The sequence below is a fragment of the Populus trichocarpa genome, chromosome 11, assembly GCF_000002775.5.
Source record: "Populus trichocarpa isolate Nisqually-1 chromosome 11, P.trichocarpa_v4.1, whole genome shotgun sequence".
Lineage (NCBI taxonomy): Eukaryota > Viridiplantae > Streptophyta > Magnoliopsida > Malpighiales > Salicaceae > Populus > Populus trichocarpa.
The window spans coordinates 17,454,783-17,475,428 of NC_037295.2; the positions used below are offsets into that span (position 1 = coordinate 17,454,783).

The 20,646-nt window shown below is 33.3% G+C and overlaps 5 protein-coding genes across 5 annotated transcripts; 1 reads left to right on the forward strand and 4 right to left on the reverse strand.

The window, feature by feature from the left end:
- Positions 1–512: 512 nt before the first annotated feature.
- LOC112329158 (vacuolar iron transporter homolog 2.1-like) lies at positions 513–1,115 on the reverse strand. The gene has a single exon (XM_024611855.2). The coding sequence runs from the start codon at positions 1,113–1,115 to the stop codon at positions 645–647; it is 471 nt and encodes a 156-aa protein (XP_024467623.1). The 3' UTR covers positions 513–644.
- LOC7455001 (uncharacterized) lies at positions 513–3,825 on the reverse strand. Its single transcript, XM_006377807.3, is given in 5 exon segments — positions 513–2,515; positions 2,699–2,815; positions 2,914–3,052; positions 3,054–3,324; positions 3,673–3,825. Coding segments are annotated over 4 exon segments (543 nt in total). The 5' UTR covers positions 3,263–3,324; positions 3,673–3,825; the 3' UTR covers positions 513–2,437.
- LOC7455000 (vacuolar iron transporter homolog 1) lies at positions 1,173–1,487 on the reverse strand. The gene has a single exon (XM_024611637.1). It carries the CDS (start codon positions 1,485–1,487, stop codon positions 1,173–1,175), a length of 315 nt encoding a protein of 104 aa, XP_024467405.1.
- A 5,184-nt stretch (positions 3,826–9,009) lies between the features above and the next one.
- Positions 9,010–13,480, forward strand: LOC7455002 (subtilisin-like serine-protease S). The gene is made up of 11 exons (XM_052445693.1): positions 9,010–9,271; positions 9,365–9,459; positions 9,576–9,673; positions 9,759–9,917; positions 10,799–10,910; positions 10,993–11,521; positions 11,601–11,695; positions 11,790–12,032; positions 12,125–12,239; positions 12,380–12,566; positions 12,708–13,480. Exons 1-11 carry the CDS (start codon positions 9,188–9,190, stop codon positions 13,268–13,270), a joined length of 2,280 nt encoding a protein of 759 aa, XP_052301653.1. The 5' UTR covers positions 9,010–9,187; the 3' UTR covers positions 13,271–13,480.
- Positions 13,481–15,150: 1,670 nt separating this feature from the next.
- Positions 15,151–17,313, reverse strand: LOC7489057 (uncharacterized). Its single transcript, XM_002317603.4, has 2 exons — positions 16,892–17,313; positions 15,151–15,941 (listed from the first exon to the last, which is right to left on the reverse strand). Exon 2 carries the CDS (start codon positions 15,922–15,924, stop codon positions 15,478–15,480), a length of 447 nt encoding a protein of 148 aa, XP_002317639.2. The 5' UTR covers positions 15,925–15,941; positions 16,892–17,313; the 3' UTR covers positions 15,151–15,477.
- Positions 17,314–20,646: the final 3,333 nt, after the last annotated feature.

Consider the following 20,646-nt stretch of genomic DNA (forward strand, 5'->3'; position numbering starts at 1 on the left):
AAACAATGGCAAAAGACAAGCAATTCGAGCATAAAAAAGCTGTCTGGAATGTAAAATGTCAAACAAGTTGACTGCTTTTGCACATTTCCCATGCACATGTCACATTCTAGTTAACTACTAGATGTTCATTTACATATTGGATGATGCCTAAACATTGGTTAGAACAAATTTGACATATTTTGATGGGTTGATGAAGTTCCCTTGCTTCTTGTTCTTAACATCGGTTAGAATAAGTTTTGTTGTTTTTCTCTTTGTTTTTGAATTTTCTTGTTTGTTTAATATTTTTATTGCCTTTAATTTCCTACCTAGGTTATTTATTTATTTATTTAAGGAATTGTAAACCTCTTATAAAAAAAACTACTAAAAAAAATATTCAATAATAAAATTTCAAATTAGAACTTTTGTGTTGTAATCTATTCAATAAAATTATGAATTGCTTGTAGTTGTTTTTTATTTTTTTTTATGAGTCAAATATTCATCTCCTGACATTTATGCATTAGTATACCAGTATCTTCAAACAATATTAGCATCTAGTATTAAGCAAACAAGATTCAGCAAGAAACAACAGCTTTGGCTTTATATGAAAAACCAAACCCCCCCTTTTGCAGCTTCTCTTTCAGTAATGATGGAAATAATCTAAGTCATCAACTATGATCCTTATCGAAAGGCTTGAGCAACCCAAAAGTAATTGCCATGGCAATCCAACCTCCAAGTAGAATTCTTACCGCCGATATCCTAATTGGTGAACCACCAAGATAAGCTCCGAAGCCTCCAAAAAAAGCCAGAGCTATTGATGCAACCACAGCAATCACCACAATCCTAACAACATTTTGGGCCACAAGCACGGCAGACAGCGAAGGCACACATGATCCTATCAAAAATGATACACCCGATGCAACGGCAGCCTTGTAGGGGTTTGTTAGCACCTCCTCTCCGTCATCCTCCCGCAATATTTCAGGACTTCTCTTTCCATCTTCTTGGATTACCTTCATTACAGGAGACCTTCCGGGAGACATACCTGGGGGCAACTTTGGCTCGAGGATCATACTTCGTGACATTCTCTGTGTTGGCTCAGAGATGACCTTGGAGTCATCCAGCTTTGCTTCTCCTTTCATCCTTGCTGTAGTTGGGGTGCCATCGAGTCCGATTCCAGGAGCATCTTTCCCGTAATTTTACGAACTGAAGTGGCTAACAGTTTCCTTTTCGATATCCTTTTGGGTTGAGACAGAAACAAACTCCCCAACAGCCATGCTACAAGCACCTGCAACAGCTCCAGCCAGTCCAGATAAGACCATGTACCGTCTATCTTCCTTTGCTGCACCTACGCCAAGCATTAGTGATGTGGTAGAAAGCAGACCATCATTAGCTCCTAGAATAGCTGCTCGGGGCCATTGAGCTCGTCGCAATCTCTGGACCTTTCGAGCATCTTCATCAGCTACTGAAATCGTATGTTCAGCACAAGTTCCTGATATTTGATGTGAAGCCATGTGGAAGAGAGAAGGGCTTTTAGCTTAATTAGGGACGGAAGTTTGGAAGGAGTGTGGCTACCTAGGTTGAGACATACAACAGGCACGTGGAGTAGATAAATACATGCAGGTATGAAAGTGGAGGAACTGAGAATTTCACACCGGCAAAATTGGATTTCTTTATAAAAAAGACAAGACAATACTTAGGTGGTACCGTGAAAGATTACTTATGGGGTCAACACAAACGTTGAAGTCTATGACATTTTCATCTTTTATGCATTGGATCAGAAGGGCATCATTTTATATTTAAGCACTTTTCAGCAAAGTGAAAGGTGACTGGCAAGGCAACTCTTTTATATTGAAGAACTTGATACTCAGCAATTTAGCTCCATCCCAAGCATGCATGTCATGTTCAAGCATCAGATGCCATTTCACAAGGAGTTGCTCAAAAGCACCGGTCAGGGTAATTGGCTTCCCATAAAAATCATATAAAGCCTTCCTTGTATGGCTGAAGCAACACAAGAAACATCTCTGTCATGCTCCAGACAATTCAACAGTTTCCAAAATAATCTGCAAGGGCAGCTTTCATCTGATATTTACTTAAAGGGAAAATTATGGAAGATTCAATCATTCAATATATGAAGGTAGTGTGATAGGTCATGACCTCAAACCTTCCACTTATGCATCAGTATATCCTGTCAGGATATTTCTATACCAAACAAAAATCATAAAATGTTTTGCGTACAAGGTCTATGGTATACTTGTTACCTCAGCTAGCTTGGATATTCACAAGTCTGTACATAACTATAAACTAAAAATTTCACAGATGGAGTATCACAATGTAAAATTAGGATATTTATCTTATAGAAGCAAAATTGAATTGAAAGGCCAAGAGTTAAGATAAATGAAAGAGGTACTCGTGTTTCATAGAAGATTAACACTATATTTAACTCATTGCTGCAAGTGTGACTTTAGAGATAGCCATCCCTCTTGTCTTGCTCATCAGCTTCCTTGTTAGCAGCTTGAACAGACTTGAACCACAAAAATGCCTGTAGACAAAGGTCATGTTAAGCTAAACAATGGGACTAGACAACTTCATCACCCACATGAGATATTAGTAATTCATAATAAATTTCAAAAAGTTCAGGATCCACAGAATTTGAAGGATCAAATTCTTGAATCTTGATTGACATGCACTCCAGCTTAACACTGAGAAAGAGATGACCACTTACAGAAGTAGGAATGCCCGTAAATGCAAAGAATCCTAGCAATGGAGCGTACAGAATGCTGTCTGTGTTCACAATCCCGAAAACCGGCCTCTGATTCACATACTCAAAAATGGAACCAATCTGGACACATTGGATTTTAATCAATAAAACTATCTACTTTATTAGTATATAAAGCTATAGAGGAGAAAAAAAAAAAGTACAGGAAGTCAAGAACTCACAGCAGCAATTGCAGTAATTGCCGAGGCAAGTAAATAAACAAAAAAGGGAACTTCAAAGTTCTGCTTTGATGAGTTCTCTTTGCCTTCACCCTTAGCCCATGGTGGGGGTTCATCAGAATCTGGTTTAGCCCAAGTCGGGAGTTTCTTCAGATTTACTAGACTTTGCAGACCCTTCAGTTGCAGCACACACAAAAAACTTCTTTTGCTTTTGATAATCATTATAACACCCTCTACTTCTCACTATTGATTGATTCAAATCCAGTACCTTCTGTCTTACAAAAAAATTGGAATATGAACCATGCCTTATCAAGTCTGAACTGCACCAACACAACAAGGTCGCAGAAGCCATAGTCTCCTTCTCTTCCCCCTATCAAATTCCTCACTCTTCTTTCAATTCTTTACTATATAGACCTAAAAGTATTGACAACATTGTAAAATCTTTATGCTAAGTTGCTAACTACAGTATCCAACTAGAACAATCTTGGTTTTCAGTACCAAAGACCCTGGTTCTTTCACTTTCTTGGCACCATCACTTCATGAATGATAAGTTAAGAGCCGAAAGGAAAGTTCCATGAAAAAAAAAGAGAGCAGAAGCTCAGCTAAACTTTGACATGCAATTGATTCATGTCAAACTGCTTTAAAGCCAATTTTCTAGAATATTTGAGCATTTCTTCATTAGTAGCCATAGTAGATACAGCTAAGGATGATGATAACTGATGCAGACAACTCTAAATAGATTGAGAAAACGAGAAGGAATACCTGTTGAGTTATGGATTAGAACACAAGGTTGAAGAGAGTGAAGCGAAGCCGAGGATAAGCAGGGGTGCCGGTGCTTTTTAGCTTAGCCACACGCAACTCAAATGGTTTCTTCATTTCTTCAGCTCTTGTTTTTTTCCTTCTTGGGTTCTTAGGAAGGTTTATTGAGCCTGGACATGTTGATGGGCTGGGCTTTGATATTCAGTTTTGTAACATATTTTTCAAACTGAAATCCGAAATTTCAGGTCTCGTTCTTGGCGACACCGATACATGCACGATGTATCCGCTAGGGGTTTCACATAGGGTGGTCCTGGTACCGGAGAGCGGAGACCCCACACTAGCACCGCGTTCTGTATCCGAAAACACGAGCGATCAGGAAAGAACCAATCCAGCGAGAGTTTACTTGACTTTGGGTGTTTTTATTTCTGTTTTATTTTTTGTATTTATCATGAATTACATAAAAAAACACAAAAATTAAAATAAAAAATTTAACTATTGTGTTTTTTGTTTTTAGTGGTGGACTTCACCACTAAAAACAAACATAACAACAAAAATAATCATACAATACGATCCACGATAATGTTTGGATGGACTAATTAAGTAATTTTTTAATTCTAAAATAAAAATGGATATGAAATATTTTCACGACAAATCAATATTTTCACAAGAAATTTCTTTAAAATAAAAATTATAAACTAAAAGTAGGAGTGATTATTTTCGATTCGATTCGGTTTTTATAAAAAAAAAGTAACCAAACCGAAATATCTTTTTGAAAAAAAAATCAAAACCGGTTCAAAAGCAAAACTCTAACCTCCATTATTATTTTAGATTCGGGTGAGAAAAATAAAAAATAAAAATCTTTTTTCATAACCACATGAGTATTAAGTATAGATTATTTATATAAAACTCGGAGAGAGGAAAAAACTAGAGATTGAAAACATGTTGACAATCAAGTCAAAGAAAGGTGTCAGCATTGAATAATCCTAGCGTTCAAGTTAATTAGCAAGTCATTTTCTACGATGCTTGTTGGAGTGATGCCTTGTCTCGTCTTTTATAAGCAATCCAACACCTTCTTTTTATCTTCAAATTTGTGGTGGAATGACAAGAAGAAATTGCCGATCTATAGAGAAAATACATTTTATTGCTTTAAACGGTGCTCTTATGTTTTAAAAATTATTTTTAATATTAGCACATCAAAAAATCAAAAAATAATATGAAAACGCTAAAAAAAATTAATTTATTTTTTTTAAAATACTTTTATGCCTTTCATTTTCATTTGATTGATTGTCCACTTATGTTTCTTGCAAACACTTGCGCGTAGTCGGTGAGATCAGTAATGGTATAGAAGCCTCCCATGCCTTGATATCCACTGATAGTTGAGAGATTGGTTGCCTTCTAAAACATCATTAACTTGGGATATAAGGTAGGCAATAATTCATTACAAGTTTTGTTTCATCAAATTGAGAAAATCTTTTGTAAGTTATCACCATTACATCATCATTGTCATGAATAAAATTCCCAAGGGATCAACCTTAACATATTTGGAGATAGAAGGGTTAACATTTAAGTTATTAAACTCAGTTTACTGGTTAAGTGTATTAATTCAAGTCGGCCAAAGCAGCTTTACTATATTTTTTAAAGGGAAATAATCAGGTTTTGACCATGTTTAGGTTATAGATTGACTCGTTAGGTCAATTTCAAATTAATTTTATTAAAACTTGTTTTGATCTTGGATTAGAGTGTTTATATACCTTACAAAAAGCATGTAATACATGTTTTTTTTTAATGAGTGATGCACCTCTAAAACAAATACTTTGGTCTCAAATCGATGGTTTTATAACCATGATGAACACCATACAACAACTATGAATCTAAGAAGATATAAATTGATTTGCATGTATTTCTTCAGGTAAAACATAAAAAGAAAAAAAAAACAATAATGAGAACAATCCTTGCCTCACCATGACAAGACAACAAAACACCATCGATCCCACACTTTACAGAGATTCTGCAAATAGTTTGAAAACCCCATTACTGCTTTGCACCGAACAGAATGATGAACGATTCTGCTGCAGTCAACTAAGACACTTGATGCGCTGCCAATTAACAACACTATAAATCCATTCCTCGTTTCGATTCAACCTTTTCTATCGGCAAACATGGTATTGAGAGTAGAGAGAAGCAATAAGTAAAACTTTGATCATCATTTCTACAAAGATTCTGCAACATAATTATATGGGTCTTGCTATATATTAATGAGTGATTTGTACTAAAGGTATGTACTAGAGCGTGCCATGAAAGTGCTAGCCGTTATTTACTGCATCTGTGAGTCTTGTAATTGTTTATTGACGATGCAGGTTGGAACCTGTGATCAATTGATGCTCCCGGCCTACTTTTTCCTTTTAAAATCCTAAGAAAAAATAATTCTTTAATTTGATCTCCTATTTATCAGATAGGTTTCTGTTCTTCAACTAAACATGTTTTTGTGATTTCTTTATATATCGTTATGTATCGACTTTAAGCATTACTCAAATAATCTTTGTCTAATAATTTTGTTTATATAAAAAATATTACAACTTTTTTGTTTGAAAAAGATGTTGTTTTTGTCATAAATGTTAACGGATATATATGTGCTCGACATCCACATGTAGCCATCAGAAACAGTTGCCTCCCTCTCACAAATTTCACAAGCTAGGCTCTTTCTCAGAGGGAAAACAATCAATTCCAGTTTTTTCTACCATGTAGTTCTTGAGGAATATTCTAAACCCAAGTAAACGCATACTCTTCTCTTGGAAATTCTTGCAAGTTGCTAGTTAATTTGTCATATACCATGTTTGCACATGGTGATGATCTTGAAGGTTGGGTTGGCACTTTGTCTTTCTCAGGGCAGAAAATGACGCTTCTTTTCCAAGAGGGAAACTAAAATACAAAAACCAAACACATAATTTATTAACCCACCAAGAACTAACCTGCAAGTCACCAAGAACAAGATTGTTCCAACCCCTTTTTGAATCCACATGTAGAGTTCTTCTACCTTTGACTATTAGTTTTGTCTGGGGAAAAAAAAAAACTGTGCAGGGAATTTGGAGCTTTGTCTTGCTCAGCCTTTCATGGGGTAAATAATATTCTCTGTGTAATCATATCTTGAGCTTCCATGAGCAGATATTGATGGTTTTCCCGTGATAAATCTCTTAGAATATTGCCATGTTCTTAACCACCAAATTAATTAATTTCGTTCCTTGTGTTTGCCATTAGTGCCGTTTGTTTGCTGGTGAGCTGCAAATATAGAATGAGAGTTCGTACAATGTGTGAATCATTAATACCATTTTACCTCTCAGGTTAATTTAATTACTTTAAATCTACCTGATTAATTTAGTCAAAACTCAATTTAAATTTAAAATAAATCAAAACAATATAATTTAAAAATAATAATAATAAAATATTAAAATAATATCAACTGAAATTTAAACTAAATCATTGATGAGATCAAATTGAATAGCATTATTGTCAAATTAATGACAGGAGTGAGACAAAAGGAATGTAAGCGGGGGTAATGGGAGATATTAAAAAATATAACAGTCACAGTCAAATAAAATAACCTTTAGCAAGTAAAAAGGGCAGTGGCATATGATCGGCTGCATTAAGCGTGGATAATTATTTAAAGTGTTTTTTAAATTATTTTTTTATTTAAAAATATATTAAAATAAAATAAAAATTCTTTCCAAAGAACCCTAAGGCTGCTGGAGCCTAAATGGCAGCTAACCTTTTCTTCTCAGAAATAACAAAAGTGAAAACAAAGGACATTTATTTGTCACCTTAACTCAACGGTCTGAATTAAAAGCTAAGCTAAGCTACGCTTTTTGGTTGGCGGGGAGAGAGTGTCGCTGTTTTGTTTGCCCCTAAAGCTAAGCTAAGCTCTCTCTCTCTCTCTCTCTCTCACACACGTGTATATGTATGGGTATGCAAAATTTCTCAGATTTGATATTCAAGCCCAAAAAAATAATCTTATGAATTCTTTAACTATAGATAAGAAAAAACAATTGATGCAGATATTTTTAAATATTTTTTTATTTTAGTTTATAAAGTTAAATAATATACTTAATAAATTTGTTTTTCCTAGTTTGTTTATGGTTTTTATTACTTTTTATTTTCATGTTCCAAAAAATAATTTCATGAATGTTTAATTATAGATAAAAAAATATTTATGTAGGAGGTTTTTAAGGAAAATTATTTTTTTCTTAATTATTTTTATTTTTTCCTTTTAGTTTAGAAAATTAAATAATATACTTAATAATTTTATTTTTCTTAGTTTGTTTATGACTTTCCCTTAATTTTTAGGTTTTCTAGTTTATAATATCAATGTATAAAATCGGTCTGAAAATAATATGATCATTACAATGAAAAAAAAATGAAAACAATACCCTTAAAATTGGTTGGTTCCAATGAATGGATCCAAATAAAATATTTTTAGAGAAATAAAATTTATAAATCAAAGTAGTTGGTACAAAATATATCTTGGAGTTACAAATGGTTTAGACAACTAATCTAAGATAATTAATTGAATGGTCTGATTATTTAACCAAAACTTTTAATTGGGGCAAATATTTTTTTTTCTTGGCACAATTTTGTTTTTTCGATAAAATGTGAATATGAAATGTTTATATTTTGAGCATCCATTTAATTTTAATAACTATATAGACTATAGAGAAACATAAATACTATAGTTATAAAACTCAACTCGGGTTATAAATTAGATAAGTTGACATAAATCAATTTAAATCAATATTATTTTAATTTAAAAAAAATAAAATGACATGGTTTAAAATTTTTTAATGAAAAAAATCAAATAATATCTTAGATTAAATTTACCACAAGTCGATATAAATTGTATTTTCAAAAAAAAATTGAAAATAAATTGAAATAACATAGTTTTGATTTTTTTTATTCAAGTTAACTTGTCTAACTTATATTTATAGTATTGATAAAATTATTATAATTTCTCAAGTCATGGATCACTAGTGATATCTTCGAGACCTTCCCCTTGTGTTAAAAGTAAATTCATCTTTTCGATTTGGTTGAATTTAGAAGATTCATATGCGAAATAGAGAATTGATGAGAAGTTCATATATATATATATATATGCTAAGTATTTTTATCATGCATTTATGGACAAATTTGTTTTCTTCTTTCCTCTCACATCCTCAATGTCCCCATTCACAAAATGGGTCACCAATGTTGGTCTACACTCTACACTGTACTCGATATTTTCACGTTATATCGGTGTTTGTGTCTTCAAAGCTTTTTTTTTTTTTTTGTCTCACGCATATATAAAGATGGTGGACTACATTGCATTCTTGTGAAGTGTGAACATTCTCTCCCTTGCCCACTTTCTGTTTTTTCTTTTTCGTTAATTATTATTCGTCTTTCTCCCTCCTTGTTTGCTGGCTCTTATATATACACCCCACCAACTATTCCTTGTTTCAAGAACTAGTAGTGGTGGCATATACTTGTTGTGTTGATGGCTTCTATGAGATGGTGTTGCATTTTCTGTCTGTTTCTTGCTGTTTTTGGAGCACAAGTTGGTATTTGTTTTTCTTCTAAGGTTTGTGCTGATTCTTGATATGATATGTGTTTTCTCTCGCTGGTTTCTAAGTGGGTTTTATTTGATGTTTTGTTTTGTTTCTTGAATTTGTAGGTTTATGTGGTTTATATGGGAAGCAAAAGTGGGGATGACCCAGATGATGTTTTGAGCCAAAATCATCTTATGCTTGCTTCTGTTCATGGAGGAAGGTAAAACCTTTGTGCCATTTTTATTACTTTCATGTCATTTGTTGCTTTGCCTCTCTCTCTCTCTCTCTCTCTCTCTCTTTTTAATCTACTGGTTTAATGTGGTTTTCTGTTGACAGTATCGAGCAAGCACAGGCCTCTCACCTTTATAGTTATAGACATGGCTTCAGAGGTTTTGCTGCTAAGTTGACTGATGAGCAAGCTTCTCAGATTGCTCGTAAGTTCGTAACTTTTCTGCAATTTATTGCTTTGTTTTGGAATGAAAATGAGATTTACAACAACATTTTGGTTTTTCTGGACAGAGATGCCTGGAGTAGTCTCTGTGTTTCCCAATTTGAAAAGGAAGTTGCACACCACTCGTTCATGGGATTTCATGGGGCTACTGGGTGAAGAGACCATGGAGATACCAGGGCATTCAACCAAGAACCAAGTCAATGTTATCATTGGTTTTATCGATACTGGTGAATGAACTGTTTGCCTTTAAAAATTAAAACTAGTTTCCCTGTGTACTAATTCTTGATTGAATACCCATGAGCCCGTGTGTTTTGATTAAATGCTGCTGCATGTACAGACACATTTTCTTGACATACCTTCTTTTTGCTGAATGATGTCCTTGATATTCGAGATTCATTCTGAAATTCCATCTTTGCTTGTTTATGGCTCAAGTAATTCTTGAACTTCTTATCAAAAAATAATATAAATCATATCCTGAGATCTCACATAAAAGCTTAAGTTATTAGATTGAGATGGTTCTTTGACATGATATCAGAACCTTGATGACCAAGTGGTCTCGAGTTCGAATCTCACCATCCCTATTTATTTGATAAAAAATTAAGCACAAGGTAATGTGGACCTGTGAAAATTTCAAGCTCAAAGTGCTTTTACTTGAGGGGGTGTGTTAGAGAATAATATAAATCATATATTGGGACCTCACCTAACAGCTTAAGCTATTGAGTTGAGAGATTTTCTCTTCTTAATCAAAACTGATTAAGTAACCGAAGATCAGTTTTGATTCTTAGTAATTATAGTTTTTAATGCTAATTATAATTCTTGTAACAGTCAAACAAATTTTCCTATATATACAGTTGTATATTGTAAACAGAAGTAATAAAAAAAAAATCATCTCAACCCAATAGCTTAAACTGTTAGGTGAAATTATAGGATATGGTTTATATTATTCTCTAACACTCCTCCATTTCAATGTTGTGTTTGACTCTAGATTTAGATAACATTTATAAATTAGTGCACCGTCTGTAACTGTTCATGCTTTGATCATTTGTGTGGCATTGAGTTGGTTGCATATAATTTTTTTAAAAAAAATTGGATTGATTCTTATGATCAGGAATTTGGCCTGAATCTCCAAGTTTTAGCGATGCTAATATGCCTCCGGTGCCAGCCATATGGAGGGGGGAGTGCGAACCGGGAGAAGCATTCAATGCTTCATCTTGCAACAGGTTCATTCATGCTAAATAATTTATTCAATGATTAATTCCGTGGACATTAATTTATTAGTGAGGGATCTAAATTTATTGATAGGAAAGTGATTGGAGCAAGATACTATATGAGTGGCTATGAAGCTGAAGAAGATTCTGCCAGGATAGTGTCATTCCGATCTCCAAGGGACAGCTCTGGTCATGGCAGTCACACAGCCTCGACAGCTGCTGGTCGTTATGTTACAAATGTGAATTATAAGGGGTTGGCAGCTGGAGGGGCCAGAGGTGGTGCACCAATGGCTAGAATTGCAGTATACAAGACTTGTTGGGACTCAGGTTGCTATGATGTTGACTTGCTGGCTGCCTTTGATGATGCAATCAGAGATGGGGTTCATCTCTTGTCCGTGTCCTTGGGTCCTGATGCTCCCCAGGGAGATTATTTTAAGGATGCTATCTCCATTGGGTCATTCCATGCTGCTAGTCATGGAGTATTAGTAGTTGCTTCAGTTGGAAATGCAGGGGACCGTGGTTCTGCAACCAACCTAGCCCCATGGATGATTACGGTTGGTGCTAGTTCAATGGATAGGGATTTTGCATCTGATATTGTTTTAGGAAATGACACAAAATTCACGGTAAAAATATTTCTTCATTTATTGAAAAATGTTTGCAGTAAATGGCAGAGCCTTATTAGTTCTCAATCCTGAAAATTAGGGGGAAAGTCTGAGTCTCTTTGGAATGAATGCCTCTGCAAGGATCATCTCTGCCTCTGAAGCCAGTGCAGGATATTTCACACCTTATCAATCCAGGTGATGCAACAGGTACTTGAAAGTGAGTTAAATTTATATTTCAATGCATGGGAGAAATCTAACTTATTTTTCCTTCTCCTGCTTGTTCCTGTAGTTATTGTTTGGAGAGTTCTTTAAACAGTACCATAGCCAGAGGCAAAGTTCTTGTCTGTCGAATTGCTGAGGGTTCAAGTGAGTCTAAGCTCGCAAAGAGCAAGGTGGTGAAAGAAGCTGGAGGAGTTGGAATGGTTCTTATTGATGAGGCAGATAAAGATGTTGCCATCCCTTTTGTCATTCCTTCAGCTATTGTGGGAAAAGAGATAGGAAGGGAGATCCTATCCTATATAAATAACACACGGTTTGTTTTTTTTCCTCATCAATATGGAGACTGGGTGTTTAGCTTTCAAGTTTCTCCAATTTTCTGATTCATGGTACTCTGATTGTGAACAGAAAACCAATGTCAAAAATTTCCCGTGCAAAGACAGTTTTGGGTTCTCAACCAGCACCCCGTATTGCCTCATTTTCTTCCAAAGGACCCAATTCCCTGACCCCTGAAATTTTGAAGGTAACATTTCAACTTGAGTTCAAGTGATTTTTGAGAATACCTACTGGCATTTTTAAATTATTTCTTTCAACTTGTTTCGTGATTCATATATGATTAATCTAAGTTTTTTCGTCTTTCCTTGTGATCCTACCACTTTGTAGCCTGATATTGCAGCTCCTGGACTGAACATCCTTGCAGCCTGGTCTCCAGTAGCTGGGAGAATGCAATTTAACATCCTTTCTGGTACTTCCATGTCATGCCCACACATAACAGGAATTGCTACCTTGGTCAAAGCAGTCCATCCATCTTGGTCTCCATCTGCTATCAAGTCTGCAATCATGACGACTGGTGAGTTTATCATACCAACATTCTGATAATCAACTTGATGTTTCCCGTTCAAGGTCTCTAGGTGAGATTGATGAAGCAGAAAAAATAGTCTTTTGTCGAGAACTTTCTAAACAAGAATCTGATTTCAAATGGAAAATGCAGCTACCATCCTGGATAAGAACGACGAACCCATCAGAGTGGATCCTGAAGGAAGAAGGGCCAATTCATTTGATTATGGATCAGGATTTGTCGACCCTTCAAGAGTCCTTGATCCTGGCCTCATCTATGATGCCCATCCAATAGATTATAAGGCATTTCTCTGTTCAATTGGTTATGATGAGAAATCACTACGTCTGGTCACAAGAGATAACAGCACATGTGATCAGACATTTACAACAGCTTCCAGCCTGAATTATCCTTCCATCACTGTTCCAAATCTTAAAGACAGCTTCTCAGTTACTCGAACTGTGACAAATGTTGGGAAACCAAGAAGTGTTTATAAAGCTGTAGTGTCTAATCCTGTGGGAATCAATGTTACTGTTGTGCCAAAGCAACTAATCTTCAACAGATATGGCCAGAAGATCAAATTCACGGTGAATTTCAAGGTGGCTGCTCCATCAAAGGGCTATGCATTTGGTTTTTTGACATGGACGAGTGGAGATGCACGGGTCACCAGCCCCCTAGTTGTCCAGGCTGCACCATTCCCCAAGGGCTTGATGAGATAACCTGGCTTAGTATGTACATATCAGCTTAGGAATCTGGAGATCCTGACAACCCTCCACAAATACAGTTGCAGAAATATATTTGAGTTCATAAGTCCACAGGACCTTACTGTAACATGGATCATGCAGCAATTGAATGATTGATAAGATTGTTAAGCAGGCCACATAAAATGGAATATACAAGTACAAAGTCAAATTTTGGCTCTTTTTATATATTTATTTACTCTCTTTTTTTGTCTCTCTAGTGTATTTTCTTTGGCCTATCAATGTAACCTTCAACATAGCATTGAACCCTGATCAGATTGGCATGTGATAGTTATCTTGTAATTCCTGATGACTGATAACAGTTGAGAATTTCTGGTTTGAGCAGTGCTGGCTTGGCTTCCAGGGGCAATGGAGTTGAACCTTTTTTGTGTGAAAATTAATAGGAAAAGTAACGAAGTAAAACAGAGTGATAGACGAATCTGTTCAATCCCCATTGCAATGGCGGCTGGCATTCATTCCAGGTCTTTGATTTTCCAGAAAGATAAGGCTATTCACTGCTTTTCCGTTCCCTTCTTTTTACAATGCCAATCTGACCATCTGAGCACTGATTTTGCTGGGAATCACCTCAATCCTGACCACTTTGAAGGAAACCAGCTATTTATCTTCACCGCAAGTTGATTTTTTTTTCAATATGATAACATTTTTTACCTGTTTTTTAACATAAAAAAAATTCTCAAATGCAAATCAAAAAGTTATATATGGATTTAATTAAATAAATCAAAATCTATTTAAGCAACCAAAATAAATTATAAAACTTAATTTCTAACCAACAAAAATTAACCAGCTAAACTCGTGATCCAAGTTATGGACTAAACTAGGCTAAACAATTTTTTTCAATCGTGTCACCTATTTGCCTAAATTAGATTGTGATATTCCAAAAAAAATAATTATTTTCAACTATATTTTGACCCCAAAAAAACACCTCAAACACCTTATAAAACATATTCATGTCCTCAAATAACCCAAAAAATGACCCGAAAATCCACAATCAACTAGAAATCAAAATTGTTTGCGAGCTCAGACCCACATGGAAAAAAAAAAAATCTAGGATAAACTCTCTTCATTGAAAGGAATCTATTGAGACCAAAATCATCATTTTTTATGTCCTTAATTGGTGTAAACGATGATTTTCTTTCTCTACCGCTAAAATCTGGCCACTTCCTCTCTTCTCTTTCAAATCGTGTATAAAAAAATAAAATTTAGAATCAAAATTTACTTTGTTCTAAAAATTGAAAAGACCGAATAATTATAATTGAAAATGTATGGGACTAAAATGAACATTTCACCCAAACTTATCTAAAGCCACACATTCTCTTGGTATTTTTCATTTTGATCCTATGTTTTTTAATCTCATATTTTTTAAACAAATTGACCTCTAGATTGGCAATTTAAATGTGAAATTAAAAAAAAAATTCTAAAACGAGAATAATTCACTATAAAAATCCATAGTTAATTGTAAGAGAGTTTACCAGATATAGGACTCTTTATAAGTGTAATAAATGTTTTTTAATATATCTAAATAATTTTTTTTTTTTACATTAATATATTAATATATCAAAACGATAAAAATACATATAAAAAAAACTAATTAAAAGCTAAAAAAATTCAAAAACATGATCAACCGCAATAACAAAATAGCCTTAATATGTTTTGTAAGGAGGTGAATTCAGGGCAACCTTCTTGCTCCTGTTCTGTAATTCAATCATGGTCCTTAATATCATGCTGCATTGCTCTGGTGGTCGACCACAGACAAACATCTCTTATCTCATTAGAACTAGCCAGCAGTAACATAATCTTCTTTCCCAAACTACGTGGTCTTAAAGAGAAATCACCATAAATAATGAAGGCTTAATAAATTAAATCAGGAAAATAGGAACATCCACATCACAGACATAATGCCTTAAAAACAGATCAAATCCAAGTATTGACTTGATTACTCATAAAAGACTTCAGAAATCACAGCAGTATAGAATATCATCTATTTCATTCTTGTTTCTACTTTCAGTTCTAATTATATGGTAGTCTTTCAGCATCAGCCATTGGCAAATTAACCACCCATGTGGCCAGTCAGATAGAATAACATACTCTGGCAATTAACTCTGAAACCATGCACTGACGATAATGTACAAGGGCGCCTATCAGTGATATCATTAAAACGGAGGTAACTAGAACCCGTTGGGCTGCACTTTTGAAGGATCAATCAAACCTTCTAAAACAACAAGCTGGTCTAGTAACGCAAATTTCTCATCTTCAAGGGTCTTGACCTCGTCCTCAACCTTGCTCAAAGCTCCTCCCACAGAAAAGCTATCTTCCTCCAACAACAAATACCTGTGTCTTAGATGCCGGTATTCATCTACTGGGGCAGAGGAATCTGGCAGTGAATCAGAGTTCGACCTCTCTGGTTGTTGGAACAATGGAGAGCCTTCTTTCTTCGAGCTCTTTTTGAAGGCTTTCTGCCCTGGTCTTAAAGACAGAGGTACCCGCACTTGTTTGACTTCTCTGACATCATTCCCTTGCAACTGAATCGTGGAAGCTCTTGAGGCTCCAGCTTTCTTTTTACGAGGCTTGGCATTTTGAATTTCAGATGAAGGCGCCATCCTTGGATTTTGCATTTCTTTATCAGCAAATTCTGCAAGATCTCAGAGATAAATTATCGTACTTATTAAAAAGGCACATAGCATGCTGCTGAAGCAAGCTTCAAGACTGCATGGCCATACGTGGAGAATCAAACAAGTATCAAAATAGTAGATTATGCCACTAAAAGAACCATCCATAAACATTTAAAGGGGCTTTCATAAAATCAACAGTATTGAATTCATTTGCTTATGAAGGTTGATAATTATGCTGGGAAAAACATAGAGGAAAGCATTACTTAAAAACTAATCTCATGAATCCAGATGACCTTGTCTCTTTCATGAACTAGTCCCTTGCTCAATTCATGAAAACTAGCTCGATTTACCCAAATAAGAACTCACTCACTCATTAACCTATCTTAGCTTTCTAATTGCTTTCCTTCCAGAGTTCACATTAAATATCACCTGTTTCGAGCTGAAAATCGACAAGATTAATTTACTAAACTCCCATATTAGTACCCACATGAAAACATAAACCTCTTGTTCCGTCTTCAAACCGAACTCCCATACTCTTGGAAGAAAAACTCATTCAGATTTGCAATTTTTTATAGTACTATTGTGTCAACACACACATCAAAGCCTAAATCTTTCTAAGGGGCTACTCCTGTCTAACTTCCATTATCACTGCCCTTCACAGCAATTACCAAAACCTAAAATTCACAAGCTTCAAGAACCATTGCCTTTCCAGTGTAAATCGCAAAACCCACAGTTTAAATTATCAAAATATACAACATGAAATCAAAACAAACACCCATAAAAAAAAAAAAAACACAAGAACATCCAGAACCCACAATAAAAAGATCCCTCCTTTTCAGTCAAAATTGCTCCTTTCAATTGAAATCAAACCCACAAAGGAATTTCACAGAAAGGGTTTCCTCATCAATAACATATACACAAATAAGAAAAAAAAGGGTTGCAAATAGAGAGGAAGAAAAAAATATTTTACCTTTCAAGCCGAGAGAAGATGTTTCAGTTGGTGTTTGGTGTGTTTGATATTTTTATGACAAGACGGACAACGCAAAAGCAAAAGGAAGAAGGTAAAGGTTTATTTAAAGGGGCTAGTACTAGTACAACCTATACAATGGCCTGCTTCTTATATGGTTTGTCCGTATTGAAGAACAAATGGGAGAGACAGGCTCCGACTTTTCTTTACTTTTCCATCTACTACTTGTATTAGCAATCAAATCACGGTGAAAAACCTTATCCCTCCAGCACTCGGTTGACCAAAAAGGGCCCAAGTGGTGGACGGACGGATGGATCCAGCCAGGCAGGCTGGTTCGTTCGTGAAGAAAGAAATCATGGGGGATTTGTTCTTCTTTATTTGTCTCTGCTGACTGTTAATTACCATCCATCCTGTTTTTTGCCATTGAATAACTCATCCACGGACGGATAGTTGGTGATGTAAGGAAAAAAAATTCTTCATTTTTTAGTCTGTTTTGTATTATTTTATTATGAATTGAATCTAAAATATTTTGATTTTATTGAAAGATCATTGAAGTTAAACAATATCACCCCCTTCATTTATCTATTATTAGTGGTTGTATACATAAACTTTGGGTATTAAAAATATATTAAAATGATGAGTAAAATTATGATAATAATTTTAGATATAAGACTACATTTTTGGCCCGCCAGAAGGGTTGGATAATTCTTTTAAAACCTTAAAAAAATATAGAAACATTGTAAAATAAAAGATTTAATGTATATTGCACGAAATATTTTTAAGATATTAAGAAGGTAATATATTAAATTATATATATTTATTAAAAAAAATATCGAGACATTGATACACTAAATTGGTCCAAACCCATCATATTTAACTTCTGAAACTCGTGATTTGACCCATGAAATCATAATATCCTCATGAAATTTATATCAAAACAAATTAAAAAGTTAAATTCTATTAAATAAAATATTAAAAAATATATATATATATATATATATATATATATATAAAAAAAAAAACTAAAAAAAGTGATTGAAGTAAATCTAGATTAATAGCCATTGCACTACTGTGAGCCAAGCCAAATTATTTCTAACATAAAAAAATGCTTAGATGATGACAATGTTTTCAAACAAGAATGAAAAAAATGATATTCAAGTCATTGAACTTATTGATCCAATAAATCTGTTTAATTTAATTAAAAATCTTATAAAAGGAATAATAATAATAATAATAATAATAATAATAATAATAATAATAATAATAATAGAGCTTATTCTCTAGATGAAGGATGAAAGTTTAAAAAAAACAAAAGAATTTGTGATGACATATTAAACGATATATTTTTTTAGATAAATATTGAGTGATTCATTTAATTTAATTCAAAAACATTTTTTTTGAAAAAAAAAGCTAACAAAAAACAATAAATAAAAAGACATAAGAAAATCAAGGCTATTTTCAAAATAAGTGAAAATTCCAGTAAAAAAATAACAGATCTCAGTCTCCAATTAAATCAAATGTTAAATGATGAAACTGAAAAACATTAGTTTTTTTTTTAAAGTAAACTCGAACAAATTTTCTAAATTTGGGTTAATCTCTCAAATTTGCAACCTGTTAAATCCTTAACCCGAGCTCAATTTAATGTTGAAGGATAAAATTGTAAAATAATATCAATTTAAAAAACTTGTCAGAGTAAAAAAAAATAATAATAAAAAAATAAGGATAAAATCTAATAAATAAATATAATGAAAGAGGATGAAATCATAAAAAAAAATCTAACATATAAAAAACTTGAGGGAGGATGAAATTAAAAAAAAAAAAACAATTCAATTTTATAAATTAATTTAAATAAAAAAAATAGCAATTAAAAATATAAGGAATAAATTTTAAGGAAAACAAATTCAATGACTGTTGTGAAATTTTGCAAAGCCTTACGCAAAACTTCGAGGAAAAAAAAAAATCAACCGCAATCAAATTAGAGAGAATTCTGCCACACTCCCGCTTAGGGAGGTAGGTCCTAAAATGATGATTAAGAGAACATCAATGATATTTTTTTTAGCATCATAAATTGCCGCACATGCCGTCCAAATATGATAGGGCGGCTTTCTAGCTGGCGCATACAATGCACGGAGGAATAACTTCTTTTTTTTTTAATTATTATTGGTATTAATTAATAAATGAAATAACTCCTACTATTAAATGAGTATTAAAGAAAAACCTTTATGAAATTACAAATAAACCCCTAAAGTCAATTTATCCCAAATATCCAAGAAGGGGAGAGTAAAAAAGAAAAAACCCAATTTATCCCCAATAATCATTTTTGTTTTCTAAATTTAGAATTGAGGGATTAAATTTACCTTGCAAGAAGTTTGAAACGTGAAGGCTGAAGTACACTGGTCGTAAAGAATGGTGAAAGATCATTTATTTGCTTGCCAAAACCAGCTTTACTTTACCCTGAAACTGAAGCACTGTAGCATAGAATCTTGTAATTTGAATTTGTTAATGTAGATCGTGTTGAACATTTTCGCATGTTTCTGTTTTTTTTTTTTTTTAATCGTGACCTGGATATTCCACACTTTTTATTGTAAAGGGTTAGATTATTTCTGTTTGAAGTTCGGGAATGTTTGAGAATGCGGTTTAACCCGTGTTTCTAAAAATTTGAATTTTTTTTTTTGTTAAAATTTAATATGCTTTGTATGTTTTGGATCGTTTTGATGATCGTTTCTAAAAATTTGGATCGTTTTTCAAAAATTATTTTTAAAAAATAAAAAAACATCATTAACATGCATTTTAGCACGAAAAGTTATTTGAAAAGCACCTGCAACCACACTGCCAAACAAGCTCTAAATTTGTGTTCTTATTTTTATAGGGATATATCGTTGTCTTAACCGCTAGACTAACACTTTATTAATTAACTAGAGTGTTTGAAGGTGCAGTAATAATTATTTTTTAAAATATTTTTTGTTTAAAAATATTTTAAAATAATATTTTTTTTTATTTTTAAAAAAATTATTTTAACATTAACATATTAAAATAATTTAAAAATATAAAAAAATATTAATTTAAAATAAAATAAATAAATTTGCAAGCCGGAATTCCTTTACCATGCTTAATTTAATACGAGACCACTAATAATCAGACGGAAGTTGCCCTGCTACACTACCTTCAATTGCTATCACAGGGCCCACAAACACACAAATTTTACAAAGCCAGCATTTACTTCGAGGAGAAGAGAGGAAAAAAAGAGGTCAACTGTTGCCAATTAAAGAGAAATCCACCGCACGCGCCGCTTATGAAGGTAGGCTATGAAGATTTGGAAATCACCAATAAAAAAATATTTTTTACTTGTAAACTGTCATGCACGCTGCAAAATAATTTTTTTAATTATTATTAATATTAATTAAAATACCAAATAGCAAATCAGTATTAAAAAAATATATATAGTGAATTTATTAATAAACCCCTAAAGTGAGGGTTATTTTTTATATTAAGGAGAATTGGGTCATTATATTTTCTATGATTTGTAAAAAAATTGGACTTGATCATGAATTTTGCTTTGAATTGTGAGATTTTTATACGAGTACAAAAGTTTTGACTTGATTTAATAATAATAATAATAATAATAATAAGAATCTGTTTAAAAATACGGGTGAATCCGTGTTTTTAAAAAATTCAAAAAATATTTTTTATTAATAATTAATAATAATAATAATAAAGATTTTAATTATATATGTCCTTCTTTGACGGACTTGAACTTA

Bases quoted from the DNA above. Each gene is read 5' to 3' on its own strand.
- LOC112329158 (XM_024611855.2), bottom strand. From the start codon at position 1,115: ATGAAAGGAGAAGCAAAGCTGGATGACTCCAAGGTCATCTCTGAGCCA.
- LOC7455000 (XM_024611637.1), bottom strand. From the start codon at position 1,487: ATGGCTTCACATCAAATATCAGGAACTTGTGCTGAACATACGATTTCA.
- LOC7455002 (XM_052445693.1), top strand. From the start codon at position 9,188: ATGGCTTCTATGAGATGGTGTTGCATTTTCTGTCTGTTTCTTGCTGTT. The intron at 9,918-10,798 runs GTGAATGAACTG...TCTTATGATCAG, and splicing joins CATTGGTTTTATCGATACTG to GAATTTGGCCTGAATCTCCA. The intron at 11,696-11,789 runs GTGATGCAACAG...TTGTTCCTGTAG, and splicing joins TTCACACCTTATCAATCCAG to TTATTGTTTGGAGAGTTCTT.
- LOC7489057 (XM_002317603.4), bottom strand. From the start codon at position 15,924: ATGCAAAATCCAAGGATGGCGCCTTCATCTGAAATTCAAAATGCCAAG.